Genomic DNA, 20,000 nt, shown 5'->3' on the forward strand with positions numbered 1-20,000 from the left:
TATAGTATGGGGGGGCATAGCCCCACTGATGGTACAGTGACACAGCAGAGGAAGGCATAGCATCACTGATTGTACAGCAGGGGGGGAGGTTTAGTAGCCAGGCATAGAACCGCTGATTGTACAGTGGTACAGCATGGGGGGAGGGACATAGCACCACTGATTGTACAGTGGCACAGCAGAGGAAGGCATAGCACCACATATTGTACAGTGGCACAGCAGAGGGAGGGCATAGCACCACTGTACAGTGGCACAACAGAGGGAGGGCATAGCACCACTGTACAGTGGCACAGCAGAAGAAGGCATAGCACCACTGATTGTACAGTCTTACAGCAGAGGAAGGCATAGCACCACTGATTATAATGTGGTACAGCATGGAGGTGACATAGCCCACTGATTGTACAGTGGCTCAGCAGAGGAAGGCATAGCACCACTGATTGTACAGTGGCACAGCAGAGGGAGGACATAGTACCACTGATTGTACAGTGGTACAACAGGAGGGGGCATAGCCCCACTGATTACACATTGGTACTGCAGGTGGAGGCATAGCCCCACTGATTACACAGTGGTACTGCAGGTGGAGGCATAGCCCCACTGATTGTACAGTGGCGCAACAGGAGGTGAGGCATAGCCCCACTGATTGAACAGTGGCACAGCAGGGATGGAGGCATAGCCCCACTGATTACAGCTTAGTGGTACAGCAAGGGTGGAGGCATAGCCCCACTGAATGCAACATAGTGGTACAGCTGGAAGGGAGGGGAGGCATAGCCCCACTGATTGCACAGTGGCACAGCAGGGGGGGGGGGTCGGGGGGTGGGCATATTACCACTGATTCCACAGAGATTAACAGAGATGTAAAAGGTTAATTTCCCATTTCAGGTTAAAGTTAACCTACCACTGGATAAGTGGGAGGGGGGGGGAAATTTTATATCCCTGCCTTTGGCGATGAAATTATCCAGTGGTTTCCCAGGGGATAGTATAAGTTATCTTGGCTTAGAAATTGATAGAACAGAAATGAACCATTTTTGCTTTTTTTTTTTTTAGATTGATTAGAAATTTTGATATAGACACGCGTTACTGAAGCAATCATTTGAAATGTACGTGTAAACAGTACGACTGTGAGTCGAGGCTGACCGAGTGAGAGAGCAAGAATTTTAGCTTTTTAGTGTCCTAAAGCTTAATCTTAGCTTTGTCCTGTCCCGAATGTAAGTCATAGCTTTTGTACAGCGCGGCAGCTGAATCCTAGCTTTGTAACAGTCTTCAGCTGAAGCTGAATCATAGCTTTGTAACAGTCTTCAGCTGAAGCTGAATCATAGCTTTGTAACAGTCTTTAGCTGAAGCTGAATCATAGCTTTGTAACAGTCTTCAGCTGAAGCTGAATCATAGCTTTGTAACAGTCTTCAGCTGAAGCTGAATCATAGCTTTGTAACAGTCTTCAGCTGAAGCTGAATCGTAGCTTTGTGACAGTCTTCAGCTGAAGCTGAATCATAGCTTTGTAACAGTCTTTAGCTGAAGCTGAATCGTAGCTTTGTAACAGTCTTCAGCTGAAGCTGAATCATAGCTTTGTAACAGTCTTCAGCTGAAGCTGAATCATAGCTTTGTAACAGTCTTTAGCTGAAGCTGAATCGTAGCTTTGTAACAGTCTTCAGCTGAAGCTGAATCATAGCTTTGTAACAGTCTTCATCTGAAGCTGAATCGTAGCTTTGTAACAGTCTTCAGCTGAAGCTGAATCCTAGCTTTATAACAGTCTTCAGCTGAAGCTGAATCCTAGCTTTGTGACAGTCTTTAGCTGAAGCTGAATCATAGCTTTGTAACAGTCCCGAAGCCAAACGTATATCACTGAATTGCGAATATATGATTAATTCTACCCGAATCACAGGTGATGAAGACAATGCTACACACACACACACACACACACACATACACACACACACACACACACACACACACACACACACACACACACACACGATGAGGCCCAACGAGCGTAATTCAAACACACATTTCACATACATCCCCCACACAGACATACGCCGAGAACTGATAACACAAGAACCCGAACACACACACAGTAACACACACACAGTAACACACACAGTAACATACACACACTAACACACACACAGTAACACACACACAGTAACACACACACAGTAACACACACACGGTAACACACACACAGAGTCACACACAGTAACATACACACAGTAACACACACACTCACACACACACAGTAACATACACACACTAACACACACACAGTAACACACACACACAGAAACACACACACAGAGTCACACACACAGTAACACACACAGTAACATACACACACTAACACACACACAGTAACATACACACACTAACACACACACACTAACACACACACAGTCACACACACACTAACATACACACACTAACACACACACAGTAACACACACACACACTAACACACACACACAGTAACACACACACACACACACAGTAACACAGACCTTCATTCGTACTTCACCTCATTTGCATACAGCACGTACAGGAGTCCATGTAATATACTCCTCCCTCACACCCATAACCCAATGAAGTGTGTCTATCCTATCTCCCTTTAAGGCCAATACTACACCTCTCTCTCTCTCTCTCTCTCTCTCTCTCTCTCTCTCTCTCTCTCTCTCTCTCTCTCTCTCTCTCTCTCTCTCTCTCTCATGCCTTTTTTTTTTGATCCATCGTCACAAAGTCTGAAAGCAGAGGAGGTAGTGTTACATGGGGATGGGGGGGGGGGAAGCTTTGAAAATAGGGCTTCGCAATCCATTCTCTCTTCCTCTGTCTATCTATCTATCCATTTATCTACCTATCTATCTATCTATCTACCTAACCATTTATCTACCTGCCTATCTATCTACCTATCTATCTGTTTATCTATCCATCTAACCATCTATCGGCCTATGTGTGTATCTATCTATCTATCTATCTATCTATCTATACATTTATCTACGTACCTATCGGTCAATCTATTTATCTATGTATCTATCTATCCGTCTGTCTGTCTGCCTATCTATCTATCCGTCTATGCATCCATATACCTATCTGTCTCTCTATGTACCCATTGATCTATCTCCCTATCTATCTATCCACTGTCTATCTATCTACCTATCTATCTATCCACCGTCTATCTATCTACCTACCTCTCAGCGTGCTTAAGGAATCCCCCTCCTTTTTATTTTTGAGGCGGGCAAGACAGGGAACATGATGGGCCATCCCTCTATCCCTCCTTCGTTAGTGGTTAGGATGCCCCCCTACGTAGGATACCCTGGTGGGGGGTCAACCCCTCCTTCGTTAGTGGTTAGGATAGTTTGAAAGAAAGAAAGAAAGAAAGAAAGAAATATATATATATATATATATATATATATATATATATATATATATATATATATATATATATATATATATATATATATATTTATTCCGTGATGAATGAGAAGGCTGGAGGGTCCAACCTAGGGCCAGAGCGCGTATTGATTGGCCATTAAACCAGACAAGGTATATCGCTTGTACACACCCGAGGGTGGGAGAGAGAGAGAGAGAGAGAGAGAGAGAGAGAGAGAGAGAGAGAGAGAGAGAGAGAGAGAGAGAGAGACGATTTCATGGCAGGAAATACCTGAGGCATGACGAATGGAAGTCTCTCTCTCTCTCTCTCTCTCTCTCTCTCTCTCTCTCTCTCTCTCTCTCTCTCTCTCTCTCTCTCTCTCTCTCTCTCACACACACACACACACACACAGTATCATTTCCTCCTTTTTCCCGTATGGGTCATTTTACAATGGTCTTTTGAACTACCTTCTAATCGAGTTGCTAACTGCCCCTTGCGACCCAGCAGTTGTGACCTGAAACTACCCCCTTCACTACCTCGACCCCGCCCTAACCACCTCCCTTCACCCCTTAAACCATCTGGCAAAGGTGGACACCAATAGGTCAGAATTTCTTACAGACTGAACGTACTCAAATGACCCTTAGCCACGCCTTTGTCCTCCGTCATTAGGGATCACCTGACAGTCAGTAATGACCATTGACAACCTCAGAGTCACGGGAATTGGTTGTACATTAGTTATGAGTTATGTACAACCCCAGTTGTACTCTATGATCCACTCCCTACCCGGTAACAACCCCCCAGTTGAATCCCAGAAAGCACTGGTTGCCATTTACCTCCCAGCTTAAATGCTACGCGCATTTGACAATCCATTAACAACCCTAAGTTATACTACATCCAAACTAACTACCCATTAGCGACATCCATTGATTGCTGCAAGCGACTGATTACCCATTAACAACCCAAACACCTCCATTAATTGCCACGAGCCCCACCCATTAATAACCCCCACCCCCCCTCCATTAATTGCCACGAGCCCCACCCATTAACAAGAGATTTCCCCTCCTATACATAGGCTCGACCTACGAGAGGGCGGGGAGAAGCAAGAGGAATACGTCGAGCACAGCGTCGAGGGTCGAGTCAAGGCCGACGTGAGGGGCGCCCACCTGACCTTCGACCCCGTTCAAGGCCATGACTCCGGGAGATACAGGTGTCGGGTCGACTTCGAAGTGTCGCCGACCGTGTTCGCTCTCGTCAGTCTAACTGTGTATGGTAAGTCATCATCATCGTCTATGTATATATATTTTATATACATTATTTATATACTTTAGGTTTGGTTTCCAGTTACCTTCTATGTTTTCATCTGTGTCGCGTCTATGTTTCCATCTTCTGTGTCCCGTCGGTGTTTCCATCTTCTGTGTCCCTCGTAGCTATGTAATGTAAGCTCATGTATGTTTCATGTTTTTTCCTTTTCTTTATCTTACTCTTTCTCTTACTCGACGATTCTTCTCTCCACCTAGTTCTTTTTCATCGTCTGTTCTTTTCATTCTATGTATTTTCCTCCATCATCTCCACCATCCATTCGTTCCCATCGCACGCTCTTCTGTACCATTCCATACGACCTTTGACCCAGCACGATCGTACGCAGTTGCACGACGCGTGTAAAGTGTAATACACGTCACACACACACACACACACACACACACACACGTCCGTCTCTTTCCCCTCTCCTACCCTGAGACTCGCGTCTTCTCCCGTGGTTCCACCTGCTGGCACATCCATTCTCTAAACCCCTCCGCGGTCCTGCCGGATCTTAAGATTTCCAAATGGGACCCCTTGAATCGGCCAGTCCCTTTAGCCATCTCCTCATACCATCTGAGTTCCTTCAGCCCCCATGGCTGTACCCAAATCCATCCCCCAGAACCATCTCCCTAAACCCCCAGGTACCTAAAATAACCACACACCCACCCACGCACACCCACGCACACCCACACACACACACACACACAATCCTCCAAGTACTAAAGATCCAGCTAGAATGGTTGCCGCATCTCGAAGGGGTTTGTTCCTCCTCCTCTTCACCACCCTCCCGTGACCCCACCCTTCACTCACCTGAAGAAATGAATCCTTGGGAGCAAGCACCGCTGCTGTGCTCCTGCTCCACACCCCACTCTCTCCCTCCCTCCTCACCACCAACGTGAATATAGCCAGCCAGGTATGCCACTCTCTTTGTGTGTGGGGAGCAAAGCCGCGGCAGAGTCTGGAATGAGAGATATCGACCTTCCCTTTGCGTGTAAAGAGCTCCTCTCGTTGCCTCATTCACCGCCGGGGAATGCGCCTGTTGTGCTTGGGGGTCATACAATGAGGATCATGAGGCCTTCCAGCCCGGGGCGTTACGTCTGGTGCTCCGGTTCTTCTGCCGCCTACCTGCGACGGAACGTGGGGCTCAGGGTTCTCGAAAGCATGTTTTGAAGTCGTCAGCACCATTCCAGGCCCGGCTGGAAGACTTGGTTTGAAGTTAGTGGAATTATTCCAGGCCCGGCTGGGAGACTTGGTTTGAAGTCATCAGCACTATTCCAGGCCCAGCTGGAAGACTTGGTTTGAAGTTAGTGGAATCATTCCAGGCCCAGCTAGAAGACTTGGTTTGAAGTCATCAGCACTATTCCAGGCCCGGGTGGAAGACTTGGTTTGAAGGTGTCAGCACCGTTCCAGCCCCGGCTAAAAGCCTTGGTTTGAAGTCATAAGAACCATTCCAGGCCCGACTGGAAAGCGAGTCTGAAGCCATCAGAGTCATTCCAAGTTTGACTGGAAAACTTGCTTGAAGTTCATGGAATCATTTGCTGGCAAAGAGTGTTTGAAGTCATCAAAGTCATCCCAACTTTGGTTGGAAAACATTTATGATCATCAGAATCATTCCAGGACTGGCTGGAAGACTTCACACTGGAAGCATTCCAGGCCTGACTGGAAAGCGAAGTGTGAAGTCATCCGAATCATCCCAAGTTCGGCTAGAATCATTCCAGGCTTAGCTGGAAAGCTTGCCTGAAGCTATCAAAATCATTCCAGCCTTGGCTGGAAAGCTTGCCTGAAGCTATCAAAATCATTCCAGCCTTGGCTGGAAAGCTTGCCTGAAGCTATCAGAATCATTCCAGCCTTGGCTGGAAAGCTTGCCTGAAGCTATCAGAATCATCCCAGGCTTGGCTGGAAAGCTTGCCTGAAGCTATCAGAACCATTCCAGCCTTGGCTGGAAAGCTCATGTGAGGTCAGAGCCCTGGAAAGGTTGTTGGGGTATACAGCGATGTTCCAGGACTGGAAGTCAAGGTATGTCCGGCCACCAGGGACAATATACACACCCGGAAAGGCTGTGTGTATAATCATCAGAGATCCTTTAACCATGGAACCATTTCCCAATAGTTTTGTCTGGATTAATAAGACACTAATTAAACCCTAGTAGTAATCGCTGACGTGTTCGTAAGAATGGTAATTAGTAATCAAGCCACGGCATAAAACTGGTGCGACCAAACAAGCAGGCAGTTCACAAACAGTTCACGTCAGCTGTAATCACCTAATTACTCTCGCATTCAGTTATGAACTGTTTTATGTCGCATTTTGACGAATGACGTAAAGTTAATACGAGGGCCAGAAATATGTATATAAGATAATTAGCATTCAGTTATACTCTGCTTTTGATCATTTTTTTTTTCTTCCGGTATAATGAAATTCCGAAATTTTCAACTCCCTCGTTTCGGGTTTCCTGAGTTTGTGTTTTTTTTTTTTGTATTCTTTCTTTATCTTTGAGATTAACACTGTGTATGATCTAGATCTCCAGATAATTTAACTTGTGTGTGTTTAGCAAGATTTTTTTTGAGAATGGGGGCGGCCGTCCCCTCCCTCTCCTCCCTCCCTCCTTCCCTTCCCTCCTCCTTCCTCCCCGACTGGAAAGGTAAACACGATCTCTCTCTCTCTCTCTCTCTCTCTCTCTCTCTCTCTCTCTCTCTCTCTCTCTCTCTCTCTCTCTCTCTCTCTCTCTCTCTCTCCTCAACCGAGTTCCTTGTGTTGTAATACAGGAGCTCCGCGTTCGAGTCGTGAGTTGATTTCGTGACCATAAAATATTTTCTCTCTCTCTCTCTCTCTCTCTCTCTCTCTCTCTCTCTCTCTCTCTCTCTCTCTCTCTCTCTCTCTCTCTCTCTCTCTGTATGTTTGCCCAGACCAACCGCAATTGATATTACGTAAACAAGAGGGAGAAATGCAAAGGGGGGGAAAAATATATATAGAGATAGCATGAAAATACTTAGTTTTCTTGTTTGAACAAGAACAAAGAAAAAGGGGGGGAAAAAAAAAGAATGAATATATATAACTGTCCACAGAAAACGGTTGTTATGACGCACATGGCGTCGTGCAAGGCTATAACAACATAGATATAGATATAGACATAGATCACGCGACGACCACGCCGGCTAGGCTATTTGGGGGGGGAAGGGATAAATGGTGGCAATGGCCAGAGAGGCGTTCGCGGAAAAAAAGGTCTCTTTTTTTTTGTGTGTGTGTGTGTCTCCCATTTTATGCGGACTGTGTTATGGCCTGTGTTTACTGCCTCACCTGTGGAGGATTGGAGGGGGGGAGGGGGGTTATCATAGCGCCAACCTCCTCCCTCTCCCTCCTTCTTCCCTCCCTTTGGTTATTACTCACACTGTGCTTACCCCACGGGGACTTGGTCAGTGTGAGAGCTGTGTTTTACCCCCACAAGGACATGATCAGTGTGAGAGCTGTGTTTACTTACCTCCACAAGGACATGATCAGTGTGAGAGCTGTGTTTACTTACCTCCACAAGGACATGATCAGTGTGAGAGCTGTGTTTACTTACCTCCACAAGGACATGATCAGTGTGAGAGCTGTGTTTACTTACCTCCACAAGGACATGGTCAGTGTGAGAGCTGTGTTTACTTACCTCCACAAGGACATGATCAGTGTGAGAGCTGTGTTTACTTACCCCCACAAGGACATGGTCAGTGTGAGAGCTGTGTTTACTTACCCCCACAAGGACATGATCAGTGTGAGAGCTGTGTTTACTTACCTCCACAAGGACATGATCAGTGTGAGAGCTGTGTTTACTTACCCCCACAAGGACATGGTCAGTGTGAGAGCTGTGTTTACTTACCCCCACAAGGACATGATCAGTGTGAGAGCTGTGTTTACTTACCTCCACAAGGACATGATCAGTGTGAGAGCTGTGTTTACTTACCTCCACAAGGACATGATCAGTGTGAGAGCTGTGTTTACTTACCTCCACAAGGACATGATCAGTGTGAGAGCTGTGTTTACCTCCACAAGGACGCGATCAGTGTGAGAGCTGTGTTTACTTACCTCCACAAGGACATGATCAGTGTGAGAGCTGTGTTTACTTACCTCCACAAGGACATGGTCAGTGTGAGAGCTGTGTTTACCCCCACAAGGGCTTGATCAGTGTGAGAGCTGTGTTTACTTACCTCCACAAGGACATGATCAGTGTGAGAGCTGTGTTTACTTACCTCCACAAGGACATGATCAGTGTGAGAGCTGTGTTTACTTACCCCCACAAGGACATGATCAGTGTGAGAGCTGTGTTTACCTCAACAAGGACATGATCAGTGTGAGAGCTGTGTTTACTTACCTCCACAAGGACATGATCAGTGTGAGAGCTGTGTTTACTTACCTCCACAAGGACATGATCAGTGTGAGAGCTGTGTTTACTTACCTCCACAAGGACATGATCAGTGTGAGAGCTGTGTTTACTTACCTCCACAAGGACATGATCAGCGTGAGAGCTGTGTTTACTTACCTCCACAAGGACATGATCAGTGTGAGAGCTGTACTTACCTCCACAAGGACATGATCAGTGTGAGAGCTGTGTTTACTTACCTCCACAAGGACATGATCAGTGTGAGAGCTGTGTTTACCCCCACAAGGACATGATCAGTGTGAGAGCTGTGTTTACTTACCCCCACAAGGACATGATCAGTGTGAGAGCTGTGTTTACTTACCTCCACAAGGACATGATCAGTGTGAGAGCTGTGTTTACTTACCTCCACAAGGACATGATCAGTGTGAGAGCTGTGTTTACCTCCACAAGGACATGATCAGTGTGAGAGCTGTGTTTACTTACCTCCACAAGGACATGATCAGTGTGAGAGCTGTGTTTACTTACCTCCACAAGGACATGATCAGTGTGAGAGCTGTGTTTACCTCCACAAGGACGCGATCAGTGTGAGAGCTGTGTTTACTTACCTCCACAAGGACATGATCAGTGTGAGAGCTGTGTTTAGCCCCACAAGGACATGATCAGTGTGAGAGCTGTGTTTACCCCCACAAGGACGCGATCAGTGTGAGAGCTGTGTTTACTTACCTCCACAAGGACATGATCAGTGTGAGAGCTGTGTTTACCCCCACAAGGACATGATCAGTGTGAGAGCTGTGTTTACCTCCACAAGGACATGATCAGTGTGAGAGCTGTGTTTACCTCCACAAGGACATGATCAGTGTGAGAGCTGTGTTTACCTCCACAAGGACATGATCAGTGTGAGAGCTGTGTTTACCTCCACAAGGACATGATCAGTGTGAGAGCTGTGTTTACCTCCACAAGGACGCGATCAGTGTGAGAGCTGTGTTTACTTACCTCCACAAGGACATGATCAGTGTGAGAGCTGTGTTTACTTACCTCCACAAGGACATGATCAGCGTGAGAGCTGTGTTTACTTACCTCCACAAGGACATGATCAGTGTGAGAGCTGTGTTTACTTACCTCCACAAGGACATGATCAGTGTGAGAGCTGTGTTTACCTCCACAAGGACATGATCAGTGTGAGAGCTGTGTTTACCCCCACAAGGACGCGATCAGTGTGAGAGCTGTGTTTACCTCCACAAGGACATGATCAGTGTGAGAGCTGTGTTTACTTACCCCCACAAGGACATGATCAGTGTGAGAGCTGTGTTTACCCCCACAAGGACATGATCAGTGTGAGAGCTGTGTTTACTTACCCCCACAAGGACGCGATCAGTGTGAGAGCTGTGTTTACCTCCACAAGGACATGATCAGTGTGAGAGCTGTGTTTACTTACCCCCACAAGGACATGATCAGTGTGAGAGCTGTGTTTACTTACCTCCACAAGGACATGATCAGTGTGAGAGCTGTGTTTACTTACCTCCACAAGGACATGATCAGCGTGAGAGCTGTGTTTACCCCCACAAGGACAGGATCAGTGCGAGAGCTGTGTTTACCACCCTCCTCTTTCTCACTATTTAGGGAGATCCTACTTTATAGCCCCTGGTTTGACCCCGGCAGAAAAAAGAAAATAGAGAAAAAGAAACCAGCAGACACCGCCAGTCTATCATTGTCCCCCTCCGCTGTGGCACTGTGGCAAAGCCACGGACCCGACATATGAGCCACGTCGTAGTTACACCCCCTGAACTCGGGGAACGTCCATCCTCGCTCTGTCATCGGGGAAAAGCCTTTTAGAGTCGTCGTCCGTCTTTGTTTATGCATGCGGGCGGGTCCTCTGAACCCCGTCTGATTCGTCGGCGTGGCTGAAATCACAGGTGAAGGCACCTCACACCGTGTGTGTGTGGGTTGGCGCGTTGCTCTCGCCAGGCGCAGAGCCTACCGCCGAAGTGAGAGAGACATCGAGGCGAGAAGGGAGGGAGGGAAACAAAAGAGTTGAGGTAACTCTCATTGGTCCTTCCGTCCGTCCTCCGTCAACGGGTGATAGTGTAAGGACGTCGACCGACCTGTTGGCCTCACGTTGCCCGGTTATTGAGGCCATGGGGAAGCAGATCGGTGAGGAGGTCAGACTCGAGGAGGAGGAGGAGGAGAGGGTAGTCGTGTGCGAAAACCCCGAGGCGCTGGCGCTCCGCTCGTCCACACGAGACTGGCGGTGGTTGATGCCGTGCGATAGGACGGAGGACAGACCCACTCCAGCGCCCGAGGCCCTTGGAGGAAAACCCTCCTACTCCCTGACGAGGGTCCCTGCGGCGTACCGAGCGCCTAAATGGTCTATGGCGAAGACCCAACGCTGAGGCGAGGACGTACCGAGCGCCTAAATGGTCTATGGCGGCGAAGACCCACCGCTGAGGCGAGGACGTACCGAGCGCCTAAATGGTCTATGGCGGCGAAGACCCACCGCTGAGGCGAGGACGTACCGAGCGCCTAAATGGTCTATGGCGGCGAAGACCCACCGCTGAGGCGAGGACGTACCGAGCGCCTACATGGTCTATGGCGAAGACCCACCGCTGAGGCGAGGACCACGTTGCTCGTGAGGTCTGCTGAAGAAGGAAGGCCGCATCCCCGTAGAAGAACGCGAGACGTAGACCATCCGGATGCAGGAATGAAGATCCCGACGAGGTGTATGATTGCACGGAGCGAACCAGACCTCTGCCTCTTTGCGTCGGATCGCACGGCGCTACCCACGACCTAGTCATCCACCCAGAGGGCACACACCCGTTCCTGGAAATGTCTTCTCGGTCATAGGATCCTCGAGTCTGCCCGTCCACCTACTCACCGATCGTGCAAGAGATACTCCAGGCCAGAAGCCAAAGAAAAACAAAAAATATATGCCAATGTCACGAAGGCGAAGGAGAACGATGACTTGAAGAAAAAAAAGTATATGAAATACATTTGAATTGATACCCTCACGGTCTCGGGCGTGTCTCGCAGGCTGGCCAACCACGAAGGAACGGTGAGGAAGAGCAGAACCTACAGGAGTTCCGCTACAGGAGTTCCTTCTCTGTGGAGTCGACAGCTCACAGTCGAGTGATCTTCCGTCTTTTGTCTTTCCCAAATGTATCCAGCGACATCGCGTACAGGGTAGCTATGGTGGCGATGGTGATGATTCCCGTACATTCCCTCATTATTTCCCTCTTACACCTAAATATCCCCCCTTTCCCCTCTTCCATAACCACCCCCCTCTCCCTTTCTCTTACACCATCGTCTCCCTCTTTCCCCATTCACTCTCCTCCCCCCTTCTCTCAGTCGGTAGGGATCCACGCACGCCCGCCCGCCCCCCCACACCACACCACACCAGAGAACCAAGAGCATGCCACACACTCACACACGCTCGTACATACCACATCGACTGCAGTCCGAAGATTACTGCCTTACTGGGCGATAAACACGTTCAGAACTTGTGGCATTCCTCCTCCCCCTCCCCCACACCTCCACCTCCCCCCGTGAGATAGGAGCGCCAGTCAGACAAGGGCAGGAGGAGGTGGTAGGGGTTTATCTTCGTCCCCAGGGGGGGCACGGGAAGGTGCCAAGCACACCACAGAGGAAGGCGAGGTAAATCGGGAACGCACGCAAGCAGAAATGGGTCACTGGAGAACCGTTTTTCATGTTCTGTGAGGGAGAGTAGTGGTGGTGGTGCTGGGAGAGAGAGAGAGAGAGAGAGAGAGAGAGAGAGAGAGAGAGAGAGAGAGAGAGAGAGAGAGGGGGGGGGGAGACTGGTGGGGGGTGATAAGGAGGGAGAGGGGTGGTAATGGGAGGGGTAGATGGGGGGTGATAAGGAGGGAGAGAGGTGGTAATGGGAGGGGCAGATGGGGGGTGATAAGGAGGGAGAGAGGTGGTGATGGGAGGGGCAGAGGGGGAAAAAGATGGGGGAGGGGAGGTTAGAGGTGATGGAGGGAGGAGGAAGAAGAGATTTTGTCGGTCCCATGGGGGAATGAGTGGTGCAGTGGCGATGGGTGGAGATGGCAGGAAATGGTGGTGAATACGGAAAAAGGGAGATAAGAGGTGTGATAGTGTGGGAGACGAGCGATAAAATGTTGGTGGGGAGAGAGAGAGAGAGAGAGAGAGAGAGAGAGAGAGAGAGAGAGAGAGAGAGAGAGAGAGAGAGAGAGAGCTAGTAATGATAGGTAGGGGAGAAGTAGCGGGTAGTGGCGGTGGAAGTGGCATGAACCGGGGTTTGGAATTGGTTGCGGGAGGATTTGCGGGGTGATGGTAGGTGGGGGGCGACGACGATGGCTGATTTGGAACGGGGCTGATGACAGCGGTGAAGGGAATGGGACACTGGTAATGGTGAGGTGTGTATGGCTTGGAACATACAGTATTCTGATGGCTTTAGGGTCTCCCTCCCTCTATGTAATTTTTTTCATAGTGATGGGGTGACAGTGAGATATTGAAGATCCTACCGTGAAATACTGGAAGGGGTTTGCTGTGAAGTGTAGAAGGCTTTGTGTGAAACTTGCGTATACAAAGAATAAGAAGGGCAGTGTGCGAACCAAAAAGTCCATTTTTGGGTCGGTGACTTCAAGTATTAAGTGAACCCAACCAACACGTATAAAAGTCTACGTGTTTACCAACCTATTTCTAACTAAAAAAAAAAAAACTAAGAAAACGGGAAATGGCGAATAGTTTGAAAGAAAGAAAAGAAGATATATATATATATATATATATATATATATATATATATATATATATATATATATATATATATATATATATGTGTGTGTGTGTGTGTGTGTGTGTGTGTGTGTGTATGAAACCCCTTATTTCACTAGCACAGCAAAAGTCACCTTGCTTACAACACCACATTTTCCCTCACATCACACACACACACTACGAACATTTCACTAACACGACAAACCTCTACGTAATGATAATTCGTAATACAAACCATACAACGTTGCAACACCACTTCGCAAAGTCTACAGACGCAGCTCCCCCCCCCCCTCATTCTACTGACGTAGCCGAATAGAAAATGTCTACTGACCTACCATACCCTACATTCCACCAGGGTCAGCAGAAACTCCACACAGTAACCACCAATACACATCATCATTCACAGACACTGCGCAAAGAAGTCTACGGCCCGACCTACCCACGTTTCCTGTACACTGCTGGGGTATGAAAGTCTAGGGAGATCGCAACCCACAGTTCACTACAACGTCACTGCTATCCTTTACACTGCGTCACTGCTATCCTTTTACGCTGCACAATAACCAAGGGGGCGAGGGGGGGGTGGAGGGGTTTAACTTGAACCGGAGCAGTGCCCCTGTTCCCGTTCTCTGTTGGAATAGCACACGTATAGCATCTGTTTCTACGTGTACTTTTCCGTTGGTGGTAAAACATATAGAAGACAGACGGGTGTTTCTAAGGCCAAAATCACACGAAAGGTTCCGTTTTTTTTTTGTGTGTGTGTGTCGCTGTATCCATGGCACCAAGATCTGTGCCACTGTACATCTGTGATTCGATTTGTATTTTAAACTGTTATTATGATTTGACTGCTATTTAAAACTAATGTAATTTGACTTCTATTCAAGACTGTATTATGATTTAACTTCTATCTAAAACTTACGTAATTTGACTTTTATTTCAAACTAATGTAATTTGACTTCTGTTTAAAAGTAATGCAATTTGACTTCTATTCAAGACTGTATTATGATCTGACTTCTATCTATTTGACTTCTATTTAAAACTAATGTAATTTAGCATCTATTTAAAACTAATGTAATCTGACTTTTATCTAAAACTAATGTAATTTGACTTCTGTTTAAAAGTAATGCAATTTGACTTCTATTCAAGACTGTATTATGATTCGACTTCTATTCAAAACCAGTGTAATTTGACTTCTGTTTACGACTGTATTATGATTTGACTTCTATTTGAAACTGTATTATAACCTACGCTTCTGTTCAAGACTGTATGATAGATAATGCCTGTACCGTTGTACCACTAATAACTGTACCGTTCTTTCTCTCTTCCTCCCCCCAACCAGTGGTACCGTCCCGCCTCGTGATAATGGACCAGGTGAACCGCACTGTACCGGCGGGGTTCCTGGGCCCTCTCACCGAGGGAGAGGCACTCACCCTCTACTGCGTCGCCACAGGAGGTGAGAGCTCGGGAAGGGGAGAGTGAGAGTGGTAATAAGGGGGAAAGGGAGAGGGGAAGGGGGGAGGAGGAGTGACATTTCACCCCCCTTTTTTTTACGGTTGGCTCAAGCGAAAGAGGGTAGATAGATAGATAGATAGATAGATAGAGAGAGAGAGAGAGAGAGAGAGAGAGAGAGAGAGAGAGAGAGAGAGAGAGTAAAAATTTGATAGGCCAGCTACACATTAGTGTGTCAGCGTGTAAGGGATGGGTCACCTGTCAGTCGACGTCGAAGCCGTGGTCCACACCCACCGGATCGACGTCGACTGGGTGGAGGGGGATGGGGGAAGAGGGAGGGGGTCATCGCCCCTGAATCGACGTGGAGGACGAACCACGACGACCCCCCCACACCAGTCATGCACCATGAGACAGAGGCGTCATGAAAACGACCCTTTGAACAGGTCGTCCCTAGTCGTACCTCCAACGCTATATCTATCTATCTATATAGATAGATAGATAGATAGATCTTTCCCGAAGGAAATACAGTTGATACAGAATATGACTTCCAAATGTATATAAATCAGGGAGTAATGATCAATATTACACACTGATTCGATCAAAAAAGAAATACTCCAGGTGAGGTAGTAGTCCTGTATGCTTGTGTAGGCTGGTGATTCGTGGCCTTGCTAACTCAAAAACAGAAATAGGTTTCTCTTAAGCATATCCTTGAGACTACAAAAATGCTATAGATGCCATAAAGACTTGATAGTTTCCTGAGATAAAGCACTAGAATGCATTTATGAATTGTTTAAAGACTAATAATGATTCAGTGATCTTATACAGCTGTTACAGAGAGACACACACACACATTACCATAAGGTCATGCCATTTAAAGGGAAAGGAAAAGAAAAAGGGGGGGAGGTAGTCATTCTCGCCTTCTTTGAATACGTTGGAGGCAGATGGTGGCAACGAGCATAACCAGGAGCATTAAGTTAGAATACCTCTGACATTAGGCAGGCACTGTTAAAGCAGGTGTACAATTCATCATGGTTAGACCTGCCCTGGCGCTGCTCAGAGCTGGTAGATAGAGAGAGAGAGAGAGAAGGGGGGGTTCGATAAATTGAGAGAGAGAGAGAGGGGTTCGACTCCATGTGTTCGTGTTCGGTCGCCTCTCAGGGGTTATTCTTCAGCAGTTGTCATGATTTGGTCTATTGTTCGAACGTGTGTTTATAGGTGCACGTGATTGGTTGATGGTCTATAGTCTTACCTGTGTTTATAGATAGATACATAGATAGATATGATGGTCACACTAGTGCGTGATATGATAATACGAAAGTGAAATCATGCTTCAGTAGGAGTGCATATGATTGTATGTAACATGTAATTTTTCTATGCATGTGGCACGACACGTTTCGTGGAGACAATCCACCTCATAATGAGGTGGCAGGACTTAACAAAGTTATTTAAATCCCAACATCACACTTTGAGTCCCGCCGTCTAGTGTGTGTGTGTGTGTGTGTGTGTGTGTGTGTGTGTGTGTGTGTGTGTGTGTGTGTGTGTGTGTCTGTCTGTCTGTCTGTCTGTGTCGAAATGAATGAGAAAGTACGTGTATGTAATTCTGTGATCTTGTCGGTTAACCTCCTATATATATATATATATATATATATATATATATATATATATATATATATTTTTCTTTCTTTCAAACTATTCGCCATTTCCCGCATCAGCGAGGTAGCGTTAAGAACAGAAGACTGGGCCTTTGAGGGAATACCCTCACCTGGCCCAATTCTCTGTTCCTTCTTTTGGAAAATTAAAAAAAAAAAAGAGAGGGGAGGATTTCCAGCCCCCCGCTCCCTCCCCTTTTAGTCGCCTTCTACGACACGCAGGGAATACGTGGGAAGTACTCTTAATCCCCTATCCCCAGGGATAATATATATATATATATATATATATATATATATATATATATATATATATATATATCCTGGCTTTTAGATGGATAAGGACTGGTAGCGTCCCCAGAAAAAGGATTCAAGACTAATATTCTAACCCCCAGAGACTAGACCTGACCTCCTCCCCCCATAAAATAGTACCCCCAGATTAGTATAGTAACGTTTCGAAAACCGTGTGACGTCTTACGACAGCCAATTTGACGTGACAGGGATGATTTAACTACCTCATTACCCTGGTCTCTTGACCGAAGAGAGAGAGAGAGAGAGAGAGAGAGAGAGAGAGAGAGAGAGAGAGAGAGAGAGAGAGAGAAAGAGGGGTTGCAACCCCAGACATACCCATGACCCCGGAGAGAGAGAGAGGGATGACACCCTCACATATTGCCTTGATCCCATAGATAGAAATGCAACCCCAGACTTTATACCCCGACCCTAGAGAAAGAATTACAACCCCAGACATTGACATGACCCCCAGAGAAGGTAACCACAGAAAGTATCTTGACCCCCTAAAGAATCTTTGAAACGTCAGAGATTCATTCTATGCAAGAATCATAAATGGATGAGGACGCCTTAACCCAGACAAGCAACGTGACCCCCCCAGAGATGTTTACCTTCATTCCAGAACGCAACCCCGGAGAGGTGATACGACTTTCGACACACGTACCCACCCTTTACCCCCTGATAAACCCAAGCGAGACACTAACACCCCCAGAGAATAGCTTATACACCCCCCCCCAGAGAATACCTTATACACCCTTAGAATCATGAGACACTTAACCCTCTGACACCCCCCCCCCTCGGAAATGTGACCTGGAACTCTCTCCTTAGCTGACCCCCCCTTTGACCTCCCCTCCCACAGGTCAGCCCACGCCCGAGGTCACGTGGTGGCGAGGCGCGACGCTTCTGGCCAACCACAGCGTCGTGCTGGGCCAGGAGGAACCTTTCCACGCCCCTTCGACCCACGCCCCGAACTCCGCCATGGTTGCCTCCTTCTCCTCCCCTTCTTCTTCCTCCTCCTCCTCCTTCTCCCCTTCCTCGGGCGTGGGCGTGGGCGTGCGCCAGGTGAGGACAGAGCTAAGCATCCCGGCCCTTACGAGGGATTATCTCCACGCCAACCTGACCTGCCGCGCCTCAAATAACAACATCACGGAGCCGCTGTCCACCACACTCCCTCTCCTCCTGTACCGTAAGTACCCCACTCCTGTATTATCACAGTACAAGCGCGCGAGCGCTCACACGCTCACGCTCTCTCTCTCTCTCTCTCTCTCTCTCTCTCTCTCTCTCTCTCTCTCTCTCTCTCTCTCTCTCTCTCTCTCTCTTTCCCTTGGAATTCGAGCGAGAGCCAGCTCACCCCAGGTGTTTTTCGAGAACCAATCTCCAGGTTGTCCAAGAAATATTTGATCATCACTTGAACACATCGTAATTGGTGATTGTATAACCCCCCCCCAGTTGTCAAAAGTGGATTAATCACCAGTTTAGCCCATCATAATTGGAGATTATATAACCCCCAGTTGTCAAAAGTGGATTAATCACCAGTTTAGCCCATCATAATTGGTGATTATATAACCCCCCAGTTGTCAAAAGTGGATTAATCACCAGTTTAGCCCATCATAATTGGAGATTATATAACCCCCAGTTGTCAAAAGTGGATTAATCACCAGTTTAACCCATCATAATTGGTGATTATATAACCCCCAGTTGTCAAAAGTGGATTAATCACCAGTTTAGCCCATCATAATTGGTGATTATATAACCCCCAGTTGTCAAAAGTGGATTAATCACCAGTTTAACCCATCATAATTGGTGATTATATAACCCCCAGTTGTCAAAAGTGGATTAATCACCAGTTTAACCCATCATAATTGGTGATTATATAACCCCCCAGTTGTCAAAAGTGGATTAATCACCAGTTTAGCCCTCATAATTGGTGATTATATAACCCCCCAGTTGTCAAAAGTGGATTAATCACCAGTTTAGCCCTCATAATTGGTGATTATATAACCCCTCAGTTGTCAAAAGTGGATTAATCATATGTTTAGCACATCATGGTGATTATATAACCCCTCAGTTGTCAAAAGTGGATTAATCACCAGTTTAGCCCATCATAATTGGTGATTATATAACCCCCCAGTTGTCAAAAGTGGATTAATCATCAGTTTAGCCCATCATAATTGGTGATCCTATACTTATATTCTACCCATCTTCATCTGACATTTATAGTGCCATAACTACTTAATCGTCTTCCACTTTGATCACGTTCCTCAAACTTTCGCTCACTTAATACAACACCAGTTACTACAACGCCCGGCCAATAATAATTCAAATGTGACATATACTAATGCATTGAGAACCAACCATTATGAAAAAGAGTTAGCTATACAGAAATCCATATAGAAGAAATAGTAGGGAAATATTGATGAGATATATAACCAACAGGGATTTAAGTGTATGTGTAATAAAAGGTCAAACCATTTCACCAGATGGTGTCCATATGAGGTCAAACCATTTCAGCAGACGGGTGACCTGACCATGAGGTCGAGGCAAGCTCTGTCTGTGCTGGCTGACTCTGAAATTCAGCCTTTCTGAAAGCGTGGCTTATCAGACACTAAAAGGGTATGAAGGGATAACTTGTCTGTCTTCAGGAAATCCATGTTCCAAGGGATAAGGAAGGGTTCACACGGAAGACACCGTGTGGGTGTGGATGGTGGTGCCACCGGGGTATGAAGAGAAATTTGCATGGAGGAATTTACCTGTAATTACTGACGTGTTATTAGTTTCTACCGTACTGGGAGGGAGTTTAACACTCGTGTGGGGGAAAGGGGGGTGTGTCCCATCTCTTGAACGTGTGTGTGTGTGTGTGTGTGTG

General features: G+C 46.9%; 1 protein-coding gene across 1 annotated transcript in view; it reads left to right on the forward strand.

Moving 5' to 3' along the window:
• LOC139747074 (protein turtle homolog B-like) overlaps positions 1-20,000 on the forward strand; it is a 52,903-nt gene that overhangs the window by 7,941 nt on the left and 24,962 nt on the right. Inside the window, exons 3-5 of the mRNA XM_071658866.1 lie at positions 4,428-4,624; positions 15,091-15,204; positions 17,994-18,315. Of these exons, the coding sequence (XP_071514967.1) occupies positions 4,428-4,624; positions 15,091-15,204; positions 17,994-18,315 (633 nt within the window). The remainder of the gene's footprint in view (positions 1-4,427; positions 4,625-15,090; positions 15,205-17,993; positions 18,316-20,000) is intronic.

This window comes from Panulirus ornatus, chromosome 67, assembly GCF_036320965.1.
Source record: "Panulirus ornatus isolate Po-2019 chromosome 67, ASM3632096v1, whole genome shotgun sequence".
Classification (NCBI taxonomy): domain Eukaryota; kingdom Metazoa; phylum Arthropoda; class Malacostraca; order Decapoda; family Palinuridae; genus Panulirus; species Panulirus ornatus.